The sequence below is a fragment of the Camarhynchus parvulus genome, chromosome 3 (assembly GCF_901933205.1).
Source record: "Camarhynchus parvulus chromosome 3, STF_HiC, whole genome shotgun sequence".
NCBI classification, from domain to species: domain Eukaryota; kingdom Metazoa; phylum Chordata; class Aves; order Passeriformes; family Thraupidae; genus Camarhynchus; species Camarhynchus parvulus.
The window spans coordinates 47,145,440-47,167,200 of record NC_044573.1 but is presented as its reverse complement, the minus strand read 5'-3'; the positions used below and the strand labels follow the sequence as shown (position 1 = coordinate 47,167,200).

The 21,761-nt window shown below is 36.8% G+C and overlaps 1 protein-coding gene across 8 annotated transcripts in view; it reads left to right on the top strand.

Moving 5' to 3' along the window:
• STXBP5 (syntaxin binding protein 5) overlaps positions 1-21,761 on the top strand; it is a 100,451-nt gene that overhangs the window by 18,180 nt on the left and 60,510 nt on the right. For all 8 annotated transcript variants that reach the window (XM_030946662.1, XM_030946660.1, XM_030946658.1 and 5 more), the window contains exons 3-4: positions 9,410-9,491; positions 10,282-10,382. In XM_030946662.1, coding sequence (XP_030802522.1) covers positions 9,410-9,491; positions 10,282-10,382 — 183 coding nt within the window. The remainder of the gene's footprint in view (positions 1-9,409; positions 9,492-10,281; positions 10,383-21,761) is intronic.

The window sequence follows — 21,761 nt, the reverse complement described above, 5'->3', positions numbered from 1 at the left end:
TATTGAAGGCACATGTTGTAAAACCAATTTTTTAAATCTGGCAATTTGTGTTTTGTTAGTGACCAGTTATCTTTGACACTTAAAAAATTAGGCTGAATAATGCAAAACATTTACAATTGATCTTGAGCTAGTGCATTAAATTTTAAAATTAAATTACCATCATGGATTTGAGGAGATGTGAATTAAGGTTGTATAAGCAACTTCTAGGGACAATGTCAACCTTTTAATATTACGTGTCAAATTGGATTTCTGGTAAATACAAACCATAAAAATATTACCTTTTGCAACACTGGTATGCAGCTATTTTTGTGGTGTGAAGTGGAGCTCTGTATAATAACAGAAATGCCTCATCAAAATAGCTAAGTAAAATTACAACTATTTCCACAAAACAATGATATCTTTTAATGTTTTGGCATGTATTTTTCCATGTTCTATGAAACACATGAAAAAATGCAAGGCACTCTAATGAGGGAGCATTGTTTTTTGCATATTTAAAATAAGAGTTTCAGCTCCATGGTACCCCTTGTTTATGCAAGGACATAGTTTCCTCTTTTGATTTTTGTGGAATAGTGCCATCTACTGAATTTTTGGAATTGTACCTTGGTTTTCATTTGTGGTGGTAATTTTGAACAAACCTATAAAATGGTCACTACTGTTTTGATAGCAGTGAAATAGCAAGTTTCTCAGTCCTTTGGTGATATGCAAAACTAAAAATTGTGCTGAAGTGGAACCTGAGGAGGCTTAAGCTAAGATAAAGTGAAAAACACTATCTTAGATTTACAAAATACTTAAAGTAGCAATTAAAGGATGGCTGTGATTGCTCGCACTTGAGGCTAATTTTAACAATTTTTTAGTGTCATTTTGAATAAGACTGTTTCAGAAGTCTCTACTGCTTTGAGCAGATGAGGGAAATTTTGTCCCAAGACCCATTTATTTCATTACGTTTGAATTGCTAGGGTTTAGAGACTGCTAGCCAAAATACTTAAAAAGCAATAGCAGCTTTTTGTGATACTGTGCCTGTGAACATCACGTGGGGTATTTGGAAGGTCTTTTAGCTTGTCTGTCCCCAGGCTCATAGCTGAAAGACTGCTATGAGTCTGGGGACAGATTGTCATATCAATTTGGTACAGACAGAAGAGGTAAACTTGTACCTGCCACCTGGGTTTGGGATCTAGGTTTCTCCAACTTGCCTATGCCATGGAAGTGTTGGTATTTCTAATCCTTGACCTGCTTAGTGCTTCAACAAATGACTTTGCTGGTAACTACTTCAAAAAGCTGTGTAAGCAGAAACATGGTATACCTGTGTCAGTGTATTGATAAAACTTCCAGTGATTAAACTTTCTTCAGAAGCATGTTTGGAAGAAATTTTTTCCATCATTAATACAATGCAAATTGGTGTGGGAAGTAGAAGGGTAGATTAAACTTCATCCCCAAGTTGTCTTAAAGGTCTGTGTCCAAAGGAAGGAGCTGATATCACTGCTGAGAGAGAAACTACAGCAGAGTCTGGGGGAGAAACTGATAGATATGACCAACTTTTAATTTGAGATCTTTTTTAAGACCTCTTCCTATGCCTAGGTCCCCTGCTTTTTCTGTTGCCTTTATCAAAGCAAGTGAGTAAAAGCAGCTAATGAAGAGTGGTAACAGTACCTGTGGTGTTATTCTAAATGACCCCTAATGGTGTAAAGGGTTAATAAGGTATAGGTAAAATTGGCTCAGGAGACTACACTCACTGCTATGAAGTTTGTGGGGAAGGGATTGGAGAATGGGCTTGTGTGTGAACAAAGTTGATATGGAATAACTGGTGATTACAGTTGGTCTTCTGTCCCTTCTATCCAGTGGTTGGTGATTTGGAAATAACTGAAGAGACTTTGCTTGTCAGACGAGAGTTAAGGGAACTATTCTAGATCATGCTGTGTGAATGAAGAGAGTTTTTCTGGACCTAGCAAAATGCTTTCCAGTCAGAAATAGGTGATGACAGACAATAGTTGATTGGGCAAGGTTTGGCTATGTTCTTGAAAATGTTAAATTGTCCTTTTATTAGATAACATTCAAGGTTATTTATGTTTTCATAAGCTAAATTAAATAAGTATGTAATTCACTTAGCATCTAGTTCTAGAACATTACACTTGTTAATGCTGCTCTTGGCAATGTTTGTACAAAATATCTGGACTCTGAGAAGAGACATCATTCTTATTCCAAGTATACCTCAGTTCTAGGAGCATAGAATGCCCCTGCCTTTATTCTTGGCCAAGAAGCTATGCATGTTAAGAGGAAAAGCCTGGTTAATTATTAATATTGGGATATAGTATGTAATAACATGTTGAAATTTGACTTAAAACTAAACTGGATTAAATGGGTAACAGGTGAGCAGGTCTTGGAAGCATGCAACAGAAAACAAAGGTTTTATCTCTGAATTTTGATGGAGTTCTTAAAAAATACATCATTATTTCCTGGATTTACTCTTACATATGCAGCCTTTCGAAAAACTTTACTGAATTAGCAGTTACCACCCATTTCACTGCATCTTGTGTAGTTGTAGAAACCAGTATTTGTAAGAATTTCCTACCCTTGTGTTCTGCTGTTCTTCTCTTCCATCCCACCCAGAAAAAGTAGTGGATTAGTCATCTTTGTGTTGTTAGTGCTGAAATAGAGGTCTTACACTAAAGGAGTACAACCTGTGTCAGAAAGCAAAGTGAGTAAAATCAAGGAAAGCCTATAGCCTTTTTAGTTTTTTTCCTTTTTGATCTAAATTGATGTTTTTACCTCTTCATTTAATAGCATGCTTTGCCATCTGTTGATTTTGTATATAGAAACTTATCATTAAAACCAATCTTGTTTCTTGTTTAATTTTAAATCATGGTTTTTTGGGTTTTTTTAATCCTGTTTGCATTTGTACTGCTCGATTACATCTTGTTCCAATGAACGATTGTCTCTCGCTAGCAGCTCTGAGAAAACTCTACCAAATACAGCCTTTACAGAAAATTTGCTGGCACTTTTTATAGCTGCTTGGGAAATGTATTTGTGCACATTTATGTAAACAACTTTGACGTTTAAGAAGTGCTTTGACCCCTGTCTGTTGTTTTTACAAAAGTGGATTGTAGTTACTGCTCCCTATCTGTTCCCTATCAGTGGACATGAAAACTAGTTCAGGCATTGTTTAATTTTAAAATAAACTCATGCAAATTGAGGCAAAAAAGGGTAGGTTTGTGATTTAAAATTGCTACAACTACCTTTATACAAAAACCACTTAATAAACTTTTGCTGAGATCTGTAGACTGGTATTTTTCAAAACAGAGCTCCTTTTTACTTGATCAGTCTGAGACTATTTTCTTTGCAAGCTAACATGGAATCATTCAGCTTCTGATGTTTAAAGGAGCTGAGCATTGTTCTATAAACAAAGTCAATACTTAAGGAAGCTGATCTGTACTTATGTAGGAATGAACATTATTGGTAGCTGATTTGGAAGTTGAGAAATTCAACTTCCAGCCAGTTGTTTAGTCACCACTTCACTGCAAGTTCTAAAGCTGCAATAGCAAACAGCAATAGTAGTTTGCTATACCCTGTTAAACTACTATGATATTTGTAATGGGATCTAACATCCATTTTTTAAATGTTGTACCTGTTATTGCGCTCACAATAGGACAAATTATATGTTATCTTGTTTGGTAGTACATGGATCTGAAAGGTCAAAGTGTATTTTCTAGACAGTATTTGATTGTAGTACTTTCTGACTTTTTGAATAAATCACTCTTGCTAAATAACTGTGTCTTGACAGATTGTTCTTTGAGATGGCTGTAGATTATGTATGTGAAAGTAATAGTAATCTTTAGATTTGATGAGATACAGTGGTGCATTTTAATTTTTTTTTTAATTATTCAGGGTCTGATTAAGTGGAAAACTGCTACACATACATTACTGTAGTAAAATATGCAGGTACATCATGCACTCCTGGAGTGCTATACATAAGAATACATTGAGTCATCTGCTGGTTTTAGTGTTTTGTATACAATTCAAATCAGTTGTTCGTGTCTTTCTCTAGCCAATGATTTTTTTTGTCAAAATTTTCAAGTGTTGAAGTACTGGTAGGCGTTACAGCTATAGTTTTGAGAAGTATCTAGGAATGAATATTAAAAACTGCTACATCTTCAGATTTGTCTTAATACTTGTGAGCTATTGTAACAGTAGCAACTCTGATACCTAGTCTGTATTTTCTGTATTACCAAGACTTTTTATCACAGTGTAATAAATAAAGATGCCAATATCTGTGTGGTGAGAGTTTGGAAAATAATTTAAAATTATAAATGTGTGTGTATACCTCAGGATAACCAGCTTCCTGAGCTGAAAGACAGGGACAGGAAGCAAAATAGACCCTCTGTAATCCAGGATGAAGTAGTTAGTGACCTGCTGAGCCATTTAGGCACTCATAAGTCTATGGGACTGGATGGGATTCATCCAAGTGTGCTGAGGGAGCTGGTGGAAGAGCTCACACAGCTGCTCTCCATCATATATCATCAGGCTACCCAGGAAAGTAAACTGGAGGTTGGCCAATGTGGTGTCCATCCACAAAAAGGGCCAGAAGAAGGATCTGTGGATCTACAGGCCTGTTAGCCTGACCTTGCTGTCCAGGAAGGTTCTGGAACAGATTATCTTGAGTGTGATCACATGGCACTTACAGAAGAGCCAAGGGGTCAGGCCCAGCCAGCCTGGTTTAGGACACTGGGTGACATGCATGAGAGGCAAGCTGTGGATGGTGTCTACCTGGACTTTAGTAAAGTCTTTGACTGTTTCCCACAGCATACTTCTGGTGAAACTGGTTGCCCATGGGTTGGACAGGTGTACTCTTTGTTGGGTTAAAAAACTGCCTGAATGGCCAGACTAGAGGGTGTTGGTGAATGGTGTCATATCCAGTTGATGTTCAGTCACAAGTGCTCAGGGCCCAGTGTTGGGCCCAGTTCACCTTTATTTGTGATCTGGATGAAGGGATCAAGTGCACTCTCAGTAAGTTCACAGGTGATACTAAGTTGGATGGGAATGCTGATCTGGCGGAGGATGGGAAGGCTCTGCAGAGGGATCTGGACAGGCTGGATGGATGTACTGAGGCCAGTGCTATGAGGTTCAACAAGACCAAGTGCGGGGGCTTGCACTTCAATCACAACAGCCCTGTGCAACGCTGAAGGATTGGGGAAAAGTGTCTGGAAAGCTGTCCAATGGAAAACGACCAGGGGGTGCTTTTTGGCAGCCAACTGAACATCAGCCAATGTGTGCCCAGGTGGCCAGGAGGGCCAATAGCACCCTGGCCTGTATCAGCAGCAGTGTGGCCAGCAGGACCAGGGCAGGGATTGTCCCCCTGTACCCAGCACTGATGAGGTCACACCTCTAGTGCTGGGCCCCTCACTACAAGAAGGGCATTGAGGTGCTGGAGTGTGTCCAGAGAAGGACTTGTCCTCAAGTGATACGGGGAGCAGCTGAGGGAGCTGGGAGTGTTTAACCTGGAGAAAAGGAGGCTCAGGGACCTAGGAGACCCTACCATTGTCTACAACATGCCTGGAAGGAGGCTGTAGCCAGGTGGGGGTCAGCCTCTTTTCCCAGGCAACTGATGACAGGACAAGAGAACATAGCCTCAAGATGTGCCAGGGGAGGTTTAGTTTTGATACCAGGAGAAATTCTGTCATGGAAAAGGTTGTTAAACATTGGAATGGGCTTCCCAGGGAGGTGATGGAGTCACCATCCCTGGAGGATGGTTCAGGAAAAGACTGGACATGGCACTTAGTTTGATAAGGTGGTGATTGGTCAAAGGTTGGACTTGATTAACTTAGAGGTCTTTTAAAATCTAAATCTACAATTTTTTGATGACTGCCTTGTGCTAAGGGTTGAATTGATAGCTACAGATGGGTCAACCACAGGTGAAGAAGTTGTCCCTAGTAGTCCCTAGGTCTACTTAAAGTAACTAAAGTAAAAAAAAACAACAAAAAAAACCCCAAAAAAACTGGTCTTCTCTGACTTTCATAAACATTCTGGAATTAATTTTTACTTTCAAATGTGATTTCTAAAGGCAGATGTGCACCACATTGCTACTATGTAGCTAACCTATAAATAATAGTGATTACTTTAAAAAAGAGTATTTTGAGGAGACAACTTGCATATTGCTAAAAGAAATGCTTGAAGTGTAAGCTTAGGTCTGAAGCTTGTTTCATAAACTACCTTTAGGAAATGTTGCTTTTTCTCATAAATTAAAGTGAATTTAGTCTTATGTGATATTAAATTAAGGCCATGCTGTGATTTCCTTGTGTATTACCTGCACTTCTAGCAGTTGTGAAAATGAGCACTAATGCTAGGACATGAGCATGTTCTCTTTTTCTTCTCTCAGGCACAGCTGTTTTTTCTTGTTTTCTCAAAACATATGCAGTGAAGACACTGAAATGCTAGTGTTTTCTAAGGTTAATTTCCAAATGGCAGTGGGGAACATGGAAGCAATATTCAAAGGTACAGTTTAGAAGCTGTTAATTTATTCAATTCCTTAATATTTTGAATTGGGTATGAAGCAGGAGTAGCAGAATGAGCTGCTCTGAATTGAAAAAGCAGGGATGGGTCTTTGATTAGAAAATTGCTCAGAGCAGAGTATTTCCTCTAGAGCTACCCATGGTCTTTGGCAAAGAGTTTTTCTTGTCTACAAAATTAAAATGCTTTGCTCATCCTGTCATTATTCATTATAATTTTTGCCTGTTTTGGGAACGACAATGTAGTAGCTGATCACTGCTTAGTACAGTGAGCTCTCTTGCCTAAAGCACATACACAAGTGCAGCGGGTTTGGGCAAACTGCATTCCCTGGGCTGCTGCCTGTTTTGTGTGGTTGAGAAATGCTTCACATGTACTGAAGCAGGCATGTATTATCCTTCTGCAGTCAGCCTTTGTGACGTGCTTTTTCAATTCAGCATACCCCGCAAAACAGGGAGGCTTTGCATTGCTTTAGAAAAGAAGATTAATGCTGGTTAGGAGGATGATATTAATTTGAGATGAGAAGAATAATTTTAGCTACTAGGTGAAAAAGTGAAGATGACATAATCCTTGAGTAAAGGAACTAAATAAGACTAGATGCTAGGAATATTTTTTTTTTCTTTCATGATGGTGACCACTATAGAAGAGGCCAAAGGATTTTCATATCTGGATGTGAGATTTCCACTAATTTGTCAAAGAGAGATTTGCTCTGAATATTTAAAACTTCTGTAATCTTACTCCCAGTACTGTATATTTACTGATTCCTGGAAAATGTGGAAGAATTTTTTGTTTAAGGAAACATTGAAATATTCTTAATAATGAAATTTTTACTGACTAGTTATAACAGTGCTTCCAGAAATATTAGCATCAGAAGTGCTTGCAGAAAGCATCTGAGGAATAGAATTTGAAAGAAGAAGTAACTTGAGCAGTCTATGGACTTATGTTTTTCTGGGTCATATTCCTCTTATTTTGAAGCAAGGTAGCTGTAGAGTCTTAATTCCAAATAAACTCCAGGTTTGCAAACAAGGTTTGCATTTAATTATGTTGGAAAATGTTCCAAGGAGGAGCTGGGAAATTCTTTTATTAGAAAACTACCTGTGTCACTGGAGATAAACAAGTTTTAAAATTCAATTCCTGTAAGCATTTGAATTTCACATTTGAAAATAGTTTTTGTCTACTTGTGCAAATAATTATTAAATCAAGGGAATGCAGATGCATAAACAAGGCCAAAGGCAATCAGCTCTGAAACTTATCTTATTTCTTGTGGGTTTTTTCAGTCTGGCAATTTGTGCAGTCAATCCATAGATAATGTAAAAGCAACAACTTTACATTAAAAGTATTGTGACTTTGTGTAGGAAGGCATTGTTTATGGGGACAACACCCCCTCCACTTTTTGGTTTTTAAGCCATAAACTGTGACTAGAATACAGACAACTTCTTTGTAAGAAAACTTATGTTTGTAAAATGTAAAATAAAAGCAAAAAACCAGGTGAGGCTCGCTGACTCTTTAAGTTCTTCCATGGCAGAACAAAATTAAATTACTAATTCTGTTTGGGGAAGAAAGCTGGTATTAAGTTTGGTGGATTATTCAACATCTGTCTAGTGTGTATCTCACCACTTAGCTGGATGTTATGCAGATTTATTAGTCTAGAAGAATGTGATTCAAGTTTACAGGTTAAAATATAGCAGTGCATTAAAGCAGACTTCTCCCTGCTGTTGTACTTTTTTATTTTACCAGCTTAGAGGCTGAGCAGGAGATGTGCTTGAGTTTTGATTTGCATGCAGCCTAATAGTCTTTTCAGCCTTTCAACTGTCTGTAGAGTGAATGCACATGTTTTTTAAGAATGCACATATTATCCACTTAGGTTTTGTTCAGCAATTTCTCAGTAAATGGAAAGCTTGCAGAATGGGTGAGAATTGTACTCTTTTATTAATTTTTAACATATACTGAGAGAAAAAATTGTACATATAGTCCCTGTTTTCCATAAAGCTTCAGAATAATTTCTTTTCTTCTGAATGCTAAGGTGTTTCTTTAAAACAAGAAGTGTTCAGCACTGACAAATTATAGTCCAGAAACCCTGGGCATACAATGATGGTGAAATACTGACCAGTTTGCTTAATTCCTCTCTTATTTCTGCTAAATCTCCTAGACATTGGAGAACTTAATTTTGTATCAGAACCACATTTAAAATACAGAATGTTTGCAACTAAAAAATGAGTTAAGTATGGAGAAGTGAAAGAATCTGTTTTGCTGCAGCCTCCAACAATATTCATTATGGGAGGATAGGACTGATTTATGTGTGAGGGGGAAAATGAGCAAGCTTTTGCTATCTCATAACTGGTGTGAATGCAGGAAGTCTTGATACAGAGATCCTGAAAATTTACATTATACATAATTTCCCATTGACTCCTCCATATTTTGACTACTGATCTCATCTTTGTCACAGCAGATGTTTTTTAATGTACCTTGCATTTTTCAGGTCTTTTCATCCTTAAGTAATATTTAAATGGAGAGAAAGATCCTTGGCATTTGAAAAATGCAATAATTTGTTTAGGATGCTTATTTAGATTAACTTCCTTTCATTCTAGTCCTGAAAGTTAACATTGTTAAAATAACTCCTTCATCATTCATCAAGTTCTTTGTGATGAATAATCCCTTAAATATCTGTAAGTTAAGCAGTTATATATGATTTTTTATATTTCAAGGTAGGCCTTTTGATTTTTTGTGTTACTTTGTTGCATTTATAAATGACTGTTTTGGTAACTATTCAGCTCTGTGTGGTTAGATATGTTGAGTGCACTAGCTAGAAGCAGGATGTTAGCCTGTGTGAATGTGGTATTAGTGAAAGTGTTGGTTATGCTGTGTGTTTTGTTTGTTACATGCAACAATTATTCCTTAATGGTACTAATTCCAGCTTTGGTCGGCCAGGAGTTGAATGCTACTGTCAACATGACAGTGGAGCTGCAGTAATCCAACTTCAGTTCCTGATTAATGAGGTAAGTAAAATGATTTATGTGTAATTCGGAGAAGAAATGGAGCACATTTTATTTAATTTTTCATTAGGCAAGCATTAAAATTAGCTGATAAAAATGGTGTAGCACAAATAACAAACTATAATAACAATTATAAATAAATTAAGTTTTTTAGTTTTGGAAAATGCTTGACTAACTCCTGAAAAAATCTTTGTCGCTGAAGTACTCTTTTGGTATAAGCAAGAACTAGGATATCTTTTCATGTCCTTGAACATTGCAAGTTATCTCTGGAAGTGGTGAAGTACTTTTTCAACAGTACTACCAGTTTCAGTAGGTAGTTAATTTTATTTTGATCAAGTTACTGTCTTAGACATGAACTGAATAATGTTGCCTCAGTTTCAGATATGTGTTTTTAGGGATGTAGCAGCTGAGATCTGACAGCAGTGCTGTTCTTGAGCTAGGAACAGGTTTTTAGAGGGATCTCGCTAGCTTTGTCAGCACACAGATATTAGCAGTTCATTGCCTGATTTCTCTGCAGAGATGGGCATGAGGAAACTGATGAGCACACACTGGAAAAAGCTCCTTCCCCATCACCTCTCAGTATAGCACTGAACCAAATATGAGTGAGCTGAATATGTGATCACATCACTTATCTCATTCCTTCTACTTAGAACTTAGCTGTGCTGTGGTGCTGATGCACATGCTTATATTTTTTTTTCATCCTGGTAATAAATATGTAATATATTTCCACTGTGATGCTACACTGTTCTAGGGCTATGAAAACAGGCTGACTAAAATGTTTTTGTTCTCCTAGGGAGCTCTTGTGAGTGCCTTGGCTGATGACACCTTACACCTGTGGAACTTGCGCCAGAAGAGGCCGGCTATACTTCATTCCCTCAAATTTAACCGGGAACGGTAGGGACTGGTTAATGTTGCTGTGTCCCTTAGCACCACGCCATGTGCTATTGTAAGATCAGATCTGATTGATGCAGTCCAAGTCATTACTTGGTACATAATTGAAACTGGGCTTACACTGGGTTTGAGTTTCAATCTGTTGGGCCCCAAAGTAGTTGTGGATAAGACACACTAGTGACCTAAACTTAGATGCCTTTTCTATCACTTTGTGTTGCATTGTTGAACATCAATTTTCATATCTTTAAAAGGTGAAGGAGCAGAGTAATTTGAATGTATGTCTTCAGAAGAATTTTGGAACAAAAGTGTGTGCACCAAAAAGACAACCAGGAAAACTGATCAATTTTTTTACCTGGAATTTTTTCTCCCTTGATGGCAAAGCAAGATTCTACAGTGTTAGAGCTGTTGTTTGTGTCAGAGTATCTGAAAACCAATTGTATTTTGACTAAAAAATTTTATACTCAAGTAATAGAATTCTAAACAAGCTAGAGAGACATTTAAGATTAAATTTCTAAATGTTGAGTAAATTTCTGAAAAACATGGTGCTTTGTTTTAAAAGCAACTACTCCTTCCCTTCTAGGAGGTATTCCTTCTTTTCCAGTATATGTAAAGTCTCAGCTGGAATGCTGTGTTTGCTTTTCAACAGTATGCATTAGTGATGGACTGCTTGGGGAGCTTAGAGGATACTAGCAAGAACACAGAATAATCTGTCACTTGTATTTCTTTTGAATAGGGCAGGAGATAATATATTTTAAGTAATAGATAGCAATAGAAAAAGTTAAATACTTATCTAATATCTTCTAATGTAGTGTCATGCCAAGTGCTAAACAAACTGTTGGGTGGGTGAAATGGTACCCTTGTAGTTTTAAAGAGTAGGTTATGAACAAATTCATCAGGAACAACATAAATGCAGATTACTGGGGTTTCTTTGTGTAGAGGATTAAGTGATTCTAATTCCCTTTTGAAATTGTTTCTGTGATCACTGTGTATAAAAATCCGACTAGGGCCTGTAGGAACAGGACAAGGGGTAATGACTTCAAAGTGAAAGAGGGTAGGTTTAGATTGGATATTGAAAGAACTTCTTCATTGTAAGTGTGATGAGACACTCTAAGTGATTGCCCAGAAAAGTAGTGGGTGCCTCATTCCTGGAAGTGTTCTAGAAGAGGTTGGATGGGCTTTGCTCAACTATCTACTGAAAGATGTCCCTGGCCACAGGAAGTGGGTTGGACTAGGTGATCTTTAATGACCCCTTCAGGCCCAGACAATTCTGTGATTCTGAACTGTTGTACAGAAAACAGGAAGCTTTGTTGACTGGTGCAAATTCTCTGCCCCAAAGGAGTGGCAGTGTTCCTTTATGCAGCATAGAAGGCAAATGGAGGGAAATGCAATTTATAACCACTAATTTAATGAGGATTGTCCAAATGTAAGAGATACAGTAGTGTGTCCAAACTGAAATTTCTACTTCTCCCTTCCTTTTTTTAGACTTTTCTCTTACTTATAGTGTCTACTTAAGTGTCAGTGTAAAAGTGGGATTTGTATCCTGAAACCACACTTGAAAAATGGGCTTCTAACTAATGCTCTAAAAGAGGTATCTGATTCTGATTGTGTGTAAATCTGTTGTAGGCTGGCTTAGAGTTTTAGATGTGTTGTATCTTTGGTTAAACAAAGTAAAGTTTTAAACTATCTTTTTTTTCTGTAAATGTAATGATGTCAGTAGCAAAATCCATCAGAGGGAGTTGAGTGGGGGTAGAAAGGAGTCTTGGTCACTGATGTTGCTTTAGTGGCCGACTTAGTTACTAATCCTGTCTTACCAAGGTAGGTAACGAGAGCACCACAGTTACCATGAGTGGTGTAAGCATAGCTTGAGACAAGGGCTTATTCTTCTAGCAATTTTAATTTTAAAACATCTATTATAATAACATATAAAGTTAGCCAGAACACTTAAGATTGCCAGATCTGTACCTTGTCATAGCCAATTAGGTCGTGGTGGATGACTGTTAAATGTTTTCAAATATTCTGTTTTCTTTTGACTAGTTCATAAAACACAACTTTATAAAATAACATATAATTTCATTATCAGGTAAATATTTTGACTGGAACTTGAAATGCAAAAAATTCACTGTTGAATAATTCTAAATAGGGGCCTTCATAACACTCTTAGTAATTCATTCTTAGTAATGAATTACTAAGTTCTTAGTAATTCATTATACCTAATAGTTTCAATATGCTGTATGAATTTGAAGTAAATGGGCTTTTCTTTGGTCAGTTTTATGCTATATACAACTAAGTTTATTGAGAAGAGTGTTAATGATGTAAATTCATTATGCACTGTCCATTCTGTCTGGCCTTTCTGGAAATGTGTCAGGGGGCTTTGGAGGTCTTTCGTGGTTTTAATCCCACCCTATAGTCCATGTCCACTTCCTGCCACTCATTCCTGCATTGTACTGTGTTGTGCTCTTTCTAAAGGAAAAGTGCCTCCCTATCTCCACTTGACCCCCCTCTTCTCCAGCCAAATCTTATTCTTTCTCATGGTGTGTTAATACCAATAGTCCTTGGATTTACCAGCAATTCTTGTCTGTTAGTAATAACAGTCCTTGGCTGGCTCCACAGCCATCCACTTATCTGTGTTTGAGACATACACATTAGTCCCTTATCTTCTGGGAATCAAGAGCTCAAAGGGATCTCACTGTGGGCTGCTGTTTATAGGGTTGTTAGACAATGGGCTTTAATACACATTAGCCTTGTATAATCAGGAGCTCAAAAACATCTCACTTTGAACCACTGTTTATAGGGTAGCAAGAGAGTGGACTTCAGTTGTAGTAATTTTCCATCCTGGCCAGTTTGAGTTGATAACTTTCTTTGACTGTTCAGCAACAAAAATATTATTCCACTTGTGTTGTCATTAAAAAAATTAAAAAATTCCAAGACTGTTTTTTAAAAGCAGATGTTCATTAGACACCTGTTAGTTCCTGGGAACAGACAGGGTTTCTGATAAGCTCAAGGGGAGTTTAGTCCAAGTGCAGTTCATCAAGGCCAGGGCTTAATGAGCATTTCTCAGATCAGAGAAATTGGTGTCCTGGATGGCAGAGGCATGCAGCACCACAACCCATACCACGACTAAAGTCAGCTCCCTCAGCCTTTACATTCTCAAGTCATTAAGCTGTTATAAACCTAATTAATAAAAAAATTAAAGTACTTTATGTTGTGGGATTAAGATCTGTTCATAAGGATAACTAACTTCTCAAACAGGACTTATTTGAAGTATTTTGTGCACTACAACACAGCCTTATAACTGTCTTGTCTAATGATACTTTGTCAGTTTGTGAAGGGAGATTAGATATCTTGGAACTCATTGTATGATGGAAGCAATGATAGTAGTGGCATCAGTATTTGCTCTAGGACTGTTGAGGCAAAGGTTTAAAATTATTGAACTGATTTGGTTTATCTGGAAGTGTGTTGAAATTGCAGAAAAGCTATATTTGTGTCCTATGTAATAGGAGTTGAAATTTAAACTGTCACAGGCAAATTTTTATTCAGATTTTGTTTCTAAATAACTATTTTATATGTAAGGTTTAGATTTGATCTAGAAAGTTGTCTTTAGCATAGAAAGCTAACTGTAACAGTTACTCAGATGAAAGGATTTTCTTAGTCTTGAAAACTGTTCTCTAAGTGTGTTTAAAAAATAATTAAATAATCAAGTGATAAGGCTAGGACTTCATTAACTAATTCTATAGTCTTCTAGCACAGCCTTTTAACAACTCTGCTTAATTCCTTTCTTTTACTTATGTGGAAGAACTATGGCCCAATGTCTAACAACACAATTTCTAGATTTCATATTTGTTTATCCTGTTGGTAATTGAATTTTGTTGCCTCACTTTCTGGTGTTTTAAACATCTTAAGATGCAAACCCAAGAACTAGCTTGTTTATAAATGCTTCTGTTGTGTGTTTAAATATTTTGTGAACTTACCTGAAAATTTGAGTTTTAAATCTGTAAATTATTTCAGAATGCAGTCTCTAATATATGACAGGAAAGTGATGTGAGTTTTTGCTTTTCTACTCATGAAGTTTAAGAACAGGGAGTAGTGAAAGAGCTGATTCTTTTTAATATAATTCTTTACCATTACAGGCTTTCTTCTGATACGTGGAAAATGTCTTTGGGTGGCTTACATCAATCTTAGATTTGAGCAAAACATTTTTTAAAAGCAGGCCTGAAAGATGCTGCTTTCTCTTGAATCATTAAATTAGTAAAGAATCTGTAGATAACAAACTGACCATTCATGGATTCATAGCTCCTGACTGCCTTTTGTAACAGTGATGGTTAATAATTTGAAGCAAGTCTTCTGAAGCAGGAATTGGTGAGGTTTTACATGTCTAACAAATCAGTTAGCTGAAGTTACTGACAGATATCAAAAGCTCAAGTTTTTTAGCCTTTTTTTTTGCTGCATTTGTGGAGGTTTTGCAGCTGCTTTATGTTCTACTTACCAAACAGGAGTTAGGCAGTGTCATGCTTGGCCACTGTTCCTTCACTGTGGGAAGCAGTGTGTAGGGGCCAGGACAAAAATGCATAATGATGTGGAACAGTTGTTTGTGTGACTTGTCATGCAGAAGTGTCTAAATACTACCTCTTTTCAGAATGCATAATTCAGTGTGTGAACTCAGTATCTCAGGTTTTGTACATCTCTAAGATGACTTCAGTTGATCACTGTCTATTTCCTTTGCCATCTGCATATCCATGTATAAGTATCTTAAACACAAGATTGTTGTGTGTTAACAAGTAATGCAAGATTCATGTCAAACTCGCTTTAACTCAGTAGTAAATATAAATATTTCACTAGGCTAGCTCTGAAATAAATGTAGTTAAAACATCTTATTAGAGTAAATACTGAGAGCATGTTGTGAGATACATACATACATACATACATACATACATACATAACTGATCTGGCTTCATGCCTGCCATGCAGAAACTGTTAAACTTGATGCTGATCTGAGGTGTGAAAAGTCAAATATGCATCACTAACCAGCCAGGGACTTTGACAAATCCTGTTTGAGAGGGTGGAGTGACAGACTAACTTGATTGAAAAAAGAAAAAGTAGCATGGGATGACAAATTTGAGGCCCCTTTGCCAGCCCCTTTGCCAAAGCAAATCAGCTTTGTATGCAAGTATGAAAAATTTGTTTCAGTTTTTGAGTCTTACATCCTTCCTGAGTTGACAAAAGAAAGTTTGTCATTATGGTAAGTCACAAAGCAAGAATGGCATAAAAATAGAACTGAGTCTTTTGTGCCAGTGCTCTGCATATCGATCTCTGAATGCCTTGATAGCAGTTTAATTTTTAATATGTCAACTTCTGTGCTGTGGGATTTAAATAGTTTTCCTCAACATGAAACTGCATAATTCAGAGTTACAAAATTATGCTTAAAATATCTTTGGCTTTGTATCCTGCTGTAAACAGCAGCTTTAGCATTGTGTTTGGAACACTGTCTATAGAGAGTGGAAAATTCCACTTGTATTTACTAATTAGCGGTAAGATTTTAAACTTCTGTTGGCACATACGTTACCTTGTTAGATACTGTAACTTTGTACTCAGCCTGTGCCTTAGCAGATTTGGGAGTTTTCGTTCACCTTGAATTTATAAACTGACCAATTCTGCCACTTTGTGGATAACCGAAGGACATACAGGTTGTCTTGCCTGTGAGAGCAGGTGGTGATAGACATTGTTTATGGGGTTTTGGTTCATTTTTCACACATAGCTAAATTTTGGGTTGTGGTTTGTTTTCTTTTTTTCACACTTTTTAAAGTGACTTTCTTCAGAGTGAGAGGCAGTGATCATCTGGTCTCCTTGCCTTGATGGTGTCATGTAAAGCCTTTTACCTAGTGAGTTCAAAATTTTAACTCAGTGGTGATTCACTAGGCCATGTAATTAGAAGGAATTTGATCTTGTTTCAAGAAACTAGCAGAAGAAAATTAACATATTGGCTGTCTGGATTTGTTATATATCTGAATGTTTCTTTCACAAGGATCAAATTGCTTTGAAAAATGTGTCCTTGAGGCCATGCATGCATGCAGAGTTCCACGTGTCAGTGTGGTTGATGGAGCTGCAGTTGCATCAACTGCCTTATTTTGCCTTTAGCACTGAGGCGGAACCAAAATGCTGAGTCCTGTCACTCAGAAATTTCAAATTTCAGAGAAATGGTTTTTAAATTGCCTCAGTTGCCCTCTTAGCTATACCTTTCACACTGACTTTCACAGTGATATGAGGCATATAATGGCCAACTGCCATGTTCTTGGGCAGAATTTGACCTCTAGTCTTTAAGTTCTGCCTAAATGACAAGCTTTTCCATCAGCGATAGGAATGATTTTTCTGCTCGTGTGGTAGGGCTACATCTCTGACACGGCCATTTTTTTTCTGCAGTTTGAGTTTGTGACCCCCTACGTGTCTTTTGAGGCAAATGATTTGAAAACTAAGAGAATTTTTCAGTATTGAAGGAATTTACGCAAAACACTCAAAAAATCTGAAACTTTCTTACTGCTGATGAAATACCCTGCGCTATATATTTGTGAACTCTTGGTGTGTCTGACATGCCAATGGTCGGTTACTTTTTGTGTCGTCCCAAGACAGCTGAGTATCTTGCTCTGACACATGCTTACTCCATTTTGACACCCCTGATGTCCACCACAACTCAGATACTGAACACAGCTGCTTCTCCGCTGCCTGAAGAGGCAGCAATTCAAGTCAGTGGATTTGGGGAAGCAACATTTGGAGTGCTGTTAGGGGATATAAATGGAAATGAAGTACCTGCTTCAGTTCCTACTGCATTTGCCCACATGTTCTTTTGGTGGGACATTTTGGGATGCATTGAAGAGCATCTGCTTTCAGATGCATCTTCCTCTGCTTATGCCTTCTGGTCTTTGAGGCCTTTTTTGTACGGGTTGATGTTCTAAGCTTATTGAAGTTATCAGATGTGGAAAAAGACCCTTTTGCAGCAGCCAGGCAGTATCAAAGCTACTGCTTGCTTCCATCAGAATGTCATTTTGACACTGGCTTTTGACTTTCAAAGCCCGTGGAGGACTTTGACAAGAGTTCATGGATTTGGAGTCTACACTAACATCAGAATTAAACTTCTCAGCTTCTGAATTTTACATGCTGCTATCTCATACATGAAAGGTTGAGGATAAAGGTGTGCAGAATACAGCTTTGATAGCTTAATCTTTTGCTTTTATTTTGCCTATACAGTAATGATCTGAGCAGCTGTGTGATTATAGTTACTGCAGGCCTATAATGATAGCCTGAGGCACTAGAAATATTTTAGTGACTTAACAATAAAACCTGTTATCAGTGTGTGTCATACTTCAAAGTATTTGTCACTATGCTTTGTTAAAGCAGTGAAAAATTCTGAAGTATGTATAATGCTTCATAATGCAGTAGACTAGGAAAAGGTAAAGATTAATTTAGAAGGATTTCTGCTGTCATAATAATACAGTTGAGTTAACAGCCTGCCAATTTTCCTTAGTATTTCCTCTTAAAAAACTAATTCTTTGAATAATGTATTAATATAATAAGTTGTGTTCTTTAATATTTCTGTAATTAAATTCCTGTAGGGAGTATTATCACTTGCTGAATTAATTGGTTTGATATATGTTGTGAAACAGCAGCAATTAAGATTTTTTTTTAGTATCTTTGACAGATTATCAGAAAAGATACATAGTCTGCAGTTAAGAAAGGGAATCCTTTCAGCAGGTTAACAAAACTCTTATTGAAGAATTTCCCATCATTTCTAAGACTCTCCCATAAGGAATATCCTAAATTACTTTTAATTAGTGTAAGAACAGTAAATATTTTATCATTGTTTTTCCCTGTGAGTGTGTCACTTGCTTTTCTCTGTATAATTTTGTTTTCTTGAACTATTGGTTCAACTTTTACAAATTCATTTTGCGAGAAAGAAAAATCTTGGGTTTGTATTTTTTTTTTTGAGCGGTGGGGAGGGAGCAGCTTTGCAAATATGTGTGTGGTGAGGATGAAGATTTTGTGCTTACCGTAAATTACAGCTACGGGAGAATTTAAAGCTACCCTGACTGCTTTGGGGTTGTATAACAGTGCCTCATTTTAGTGGTGATTTTAGTTTATACTAAAATCTTACTGTAGATTTCACATTGAAAAGATAAATCTCCTTAAAGCATTTTTTTTTCTATAAAGGGATCTTTCTCTTTGTGAAGATATGGAGAAGTGAAATATTTGAAGTGACATGCTGTGCCCTGTACTGTTTTATGCTAAAACTTTGGTCTGTTTCACAAAATGTACTATGCTTACTGAGGGAGCTGAAATTGCCTTGGAGACAACATGAGGAATCTGTTGTGCCATGAAAGAGCTGCCTGCAAAAGCCTGCTTTCTGTGACTGCTGGCTCAAACAATCCCAGGCTGTCGCTTTAGGTCTACAGAACTGGTCGGTTTTAAATCATAGATGCTTCTATTTTAGTATTTTTGGGCAGAATGGCTTGCTACAGGAGAACAGTATGGCAGTCTGCTTTTGACTGCTACATTGTTTTCGGGCAGTTGGGGTTTATGTACAGGTAAGACAAGTACAAAATTTTTTCATCTGTAGTCTTTTTGATGTGTTCTCAACAATTGATTACATTTTCCACTTTTATATATATATCCATTCACAAATGGTAGGGAGAGAGGGGGAAGACTGCTCGAGTTGTAGAAATGGCTAGAGGATTATATGGCCAATTCTGCTTCTCTTGATCTTAAAATACATTATGGATGAAGTATATTCTAATCTGGTGGCAAAAAGATAGATTTCTGAAAGAAAAGTCTTCATTTTTCAGAACAAAAAAATGCTGTCTGTGGCCAAGTGTCAAATAAGCTGGTATTGCATCACTACCAAGAAGACTCTAACCTTTCGTTTCCATCCTCCAAAAGAAGTTTGAATGCCTTCAATCATCAGTCCAATTCTCAGCAGAACTATCAAGGCTGCTCAGGCCATTCAGATGGTCCTAGCTTCACTGATTTTTAGTTTTTAAGAGGGCTGTAACACTTCCAAAGTTTTTTAAAGTATACATAGCTTAAGCTGAAGCCTTAATTAGTGAGGTGGGAAGCTCAGTGCATGAACTTTGATGTTGGAAATATTATTCTGTAAATTTTTAAAATAAATGCAGTTATCTGAAATGAGTCATTAAGTCAAAATATAGTGGAGTTTCTGAAAGTTGGAAGACATACAGTTTTTCTATTAAGAAAATAAAATAGTAAATTTTTTTTATTTGCAAATGAATAACATTTACTACATTCAGGGAGAAATGTTGGTTCTTATAGCAGGATCAGCATGCCATTCCTTTTGGATTTAACAAGTTTTTCTGTGAAATAAAAGATCTAGGAATTTTTCTTAATTTATAGAAAAATCGCACAAATCTGTAGAAGAATGGTAAAATACTTTGATGAATAAGGTTGAGAACTCTGTTATGTGACTATTCTTTCAATTTTGAAGTCTTTTCAACCTCCTGCCTTTGAGAGTTTGTAAATATTTTGTGAAGCTATTTGTTCTCTTCATTTGCTATTAGCATTGAATCAGTTCATTGTTTGCTAACTCTTGACAAAATTAATCTTAGTTGCACAAAGGAGACAGTAAATTGAAAGTCCCTGCGTATTCAAGAAGTGTATCAAGAATATTGAGGAGCTACTTTAAATGTTGCCCTTGGGCTATAACAGTCAAAACTGAAGACCAAACTTTTATTTTTGCCCATTTCAAATGTTGTGAAATAGATTGGTTTTCATAACGAAAGTGTTGGACAATTGTAATTAACAATATTAACTTACTAATCAAGGCAAGCCTACAACCCTGCTACTGATTATTTTTTCTGGCTGCTAGGCCATGGTTTTGGATCCAACTGATGTGGTTGCCAGCTGCTTCTGGCATGTGGAGTGCTGGCACAAAAAGCTACTGTAGTGTTCCAGAGTGCTGAAGGTTTATGTTTATCTTATCATGCTGCCTGCCTAGGAAGAATGTGTACCAATGTATGGGATTTAGCTTCCATCGAAATCCTTTTTTTTAAAGGATGTTGGGGAAACACAAGTTTTCAACCTGTGGTGGTTGCAGATTAGTGTTCTTTGTTAAATGTGTTACAACATCTGCAAGTTGAGTTGGAAGGGCATTTTAAATCATGTCCGTAGTATTTTTTTTTCTGTCAAACATCAGTGAAAAAGTTAATGCAGTCTTTTATTTTGGCATAAATGTTCAAGGACAAGAAATTGAGTTGGAAAGCAGATAGATTAGTATTTGCTTGAGCAAAGTCCATTTCCTAATTAGGGAGAAATAAGTGAAAAAAAACCACAATCCAGGGGTATCTGAATCTGAATCCAGGTAGTATCACTACGGAAGTTTTAAGTTTTGAAACCTACAGTGCCAATTAACATCTCTTCAGCCACAGCAATTTCTCTCTTTGCTGCTGTTAGATTTTGCTTTCAGCTGAAGTTGGTGTGCGTATGCAGCATCTAATGCAAAGGATCTAAAGCTGTTCTTTGCATAAATACTTAACAGGCCTGTGAAGTGATGCATGGATTTGGCAATAAACAACCCAACTGGGAGAAAACAAGAACATAAAAAATTGTGAAGCTAAGGATTAGAGCCAACAGAACAAATTTTTGTTGAATAATTGTTTTACCTTATCGCTAAAGCATTTCTGAAAGCCTGAGTTTGATAGCTAAGTAATTTGGCAATTTCTTTCAATGTCAGACCCTGTCAGAGTAAAATGGTTTAGAATTTCCAGAAGGTTTCTAGACTCCAATTTCGAGTTAGCATTCTGTCAGTTTGTACAGACATTATTTCCTTATCTTGAAGAAATAGTCAACAGTAATCAGGACCCAAGGGTGCAGAAATAATCAGATTTTCAAAAGCTAGTTATTTGGGCTGGAGCTACAGTCAAAGAGGAGTCCTCTGCTGGTACATACAGTTGTTAGCTGTTGAGTCTTGTGCAGGTACACCTTTCTAGAAGAAGAAAAAACTAAAAGGCAGAAAATTAAAACATGATTGAAGTAAAGCTACAGCCTGAAATTTAAACTACTTTTAAAATTACTTTTACAATTGTTTAGGATTATTCTAAGGTTTGCTCTTTAGGCATTGATTTGGATTACATGTGAACTTACTTTTCTTGAGTTATATCTTTTGTCTGTGTCCTTACTTGAAATCAGCCTTATCTGCATGTGAAAACTTCTAAAATCCTTTGTTCTTTAAAACTTGAAAGTAGATTCCAAAGGGAGGTGTAGAGACTATAGGAGTATTGTATTTTAAGTTTGACATGACAGCAATCAAATACCTTCAATAATTTTTAAAGGTGACTGTAATTTCTTTTTTTTTGTGAATGATTTATGGGTTTTACAATACCTTGC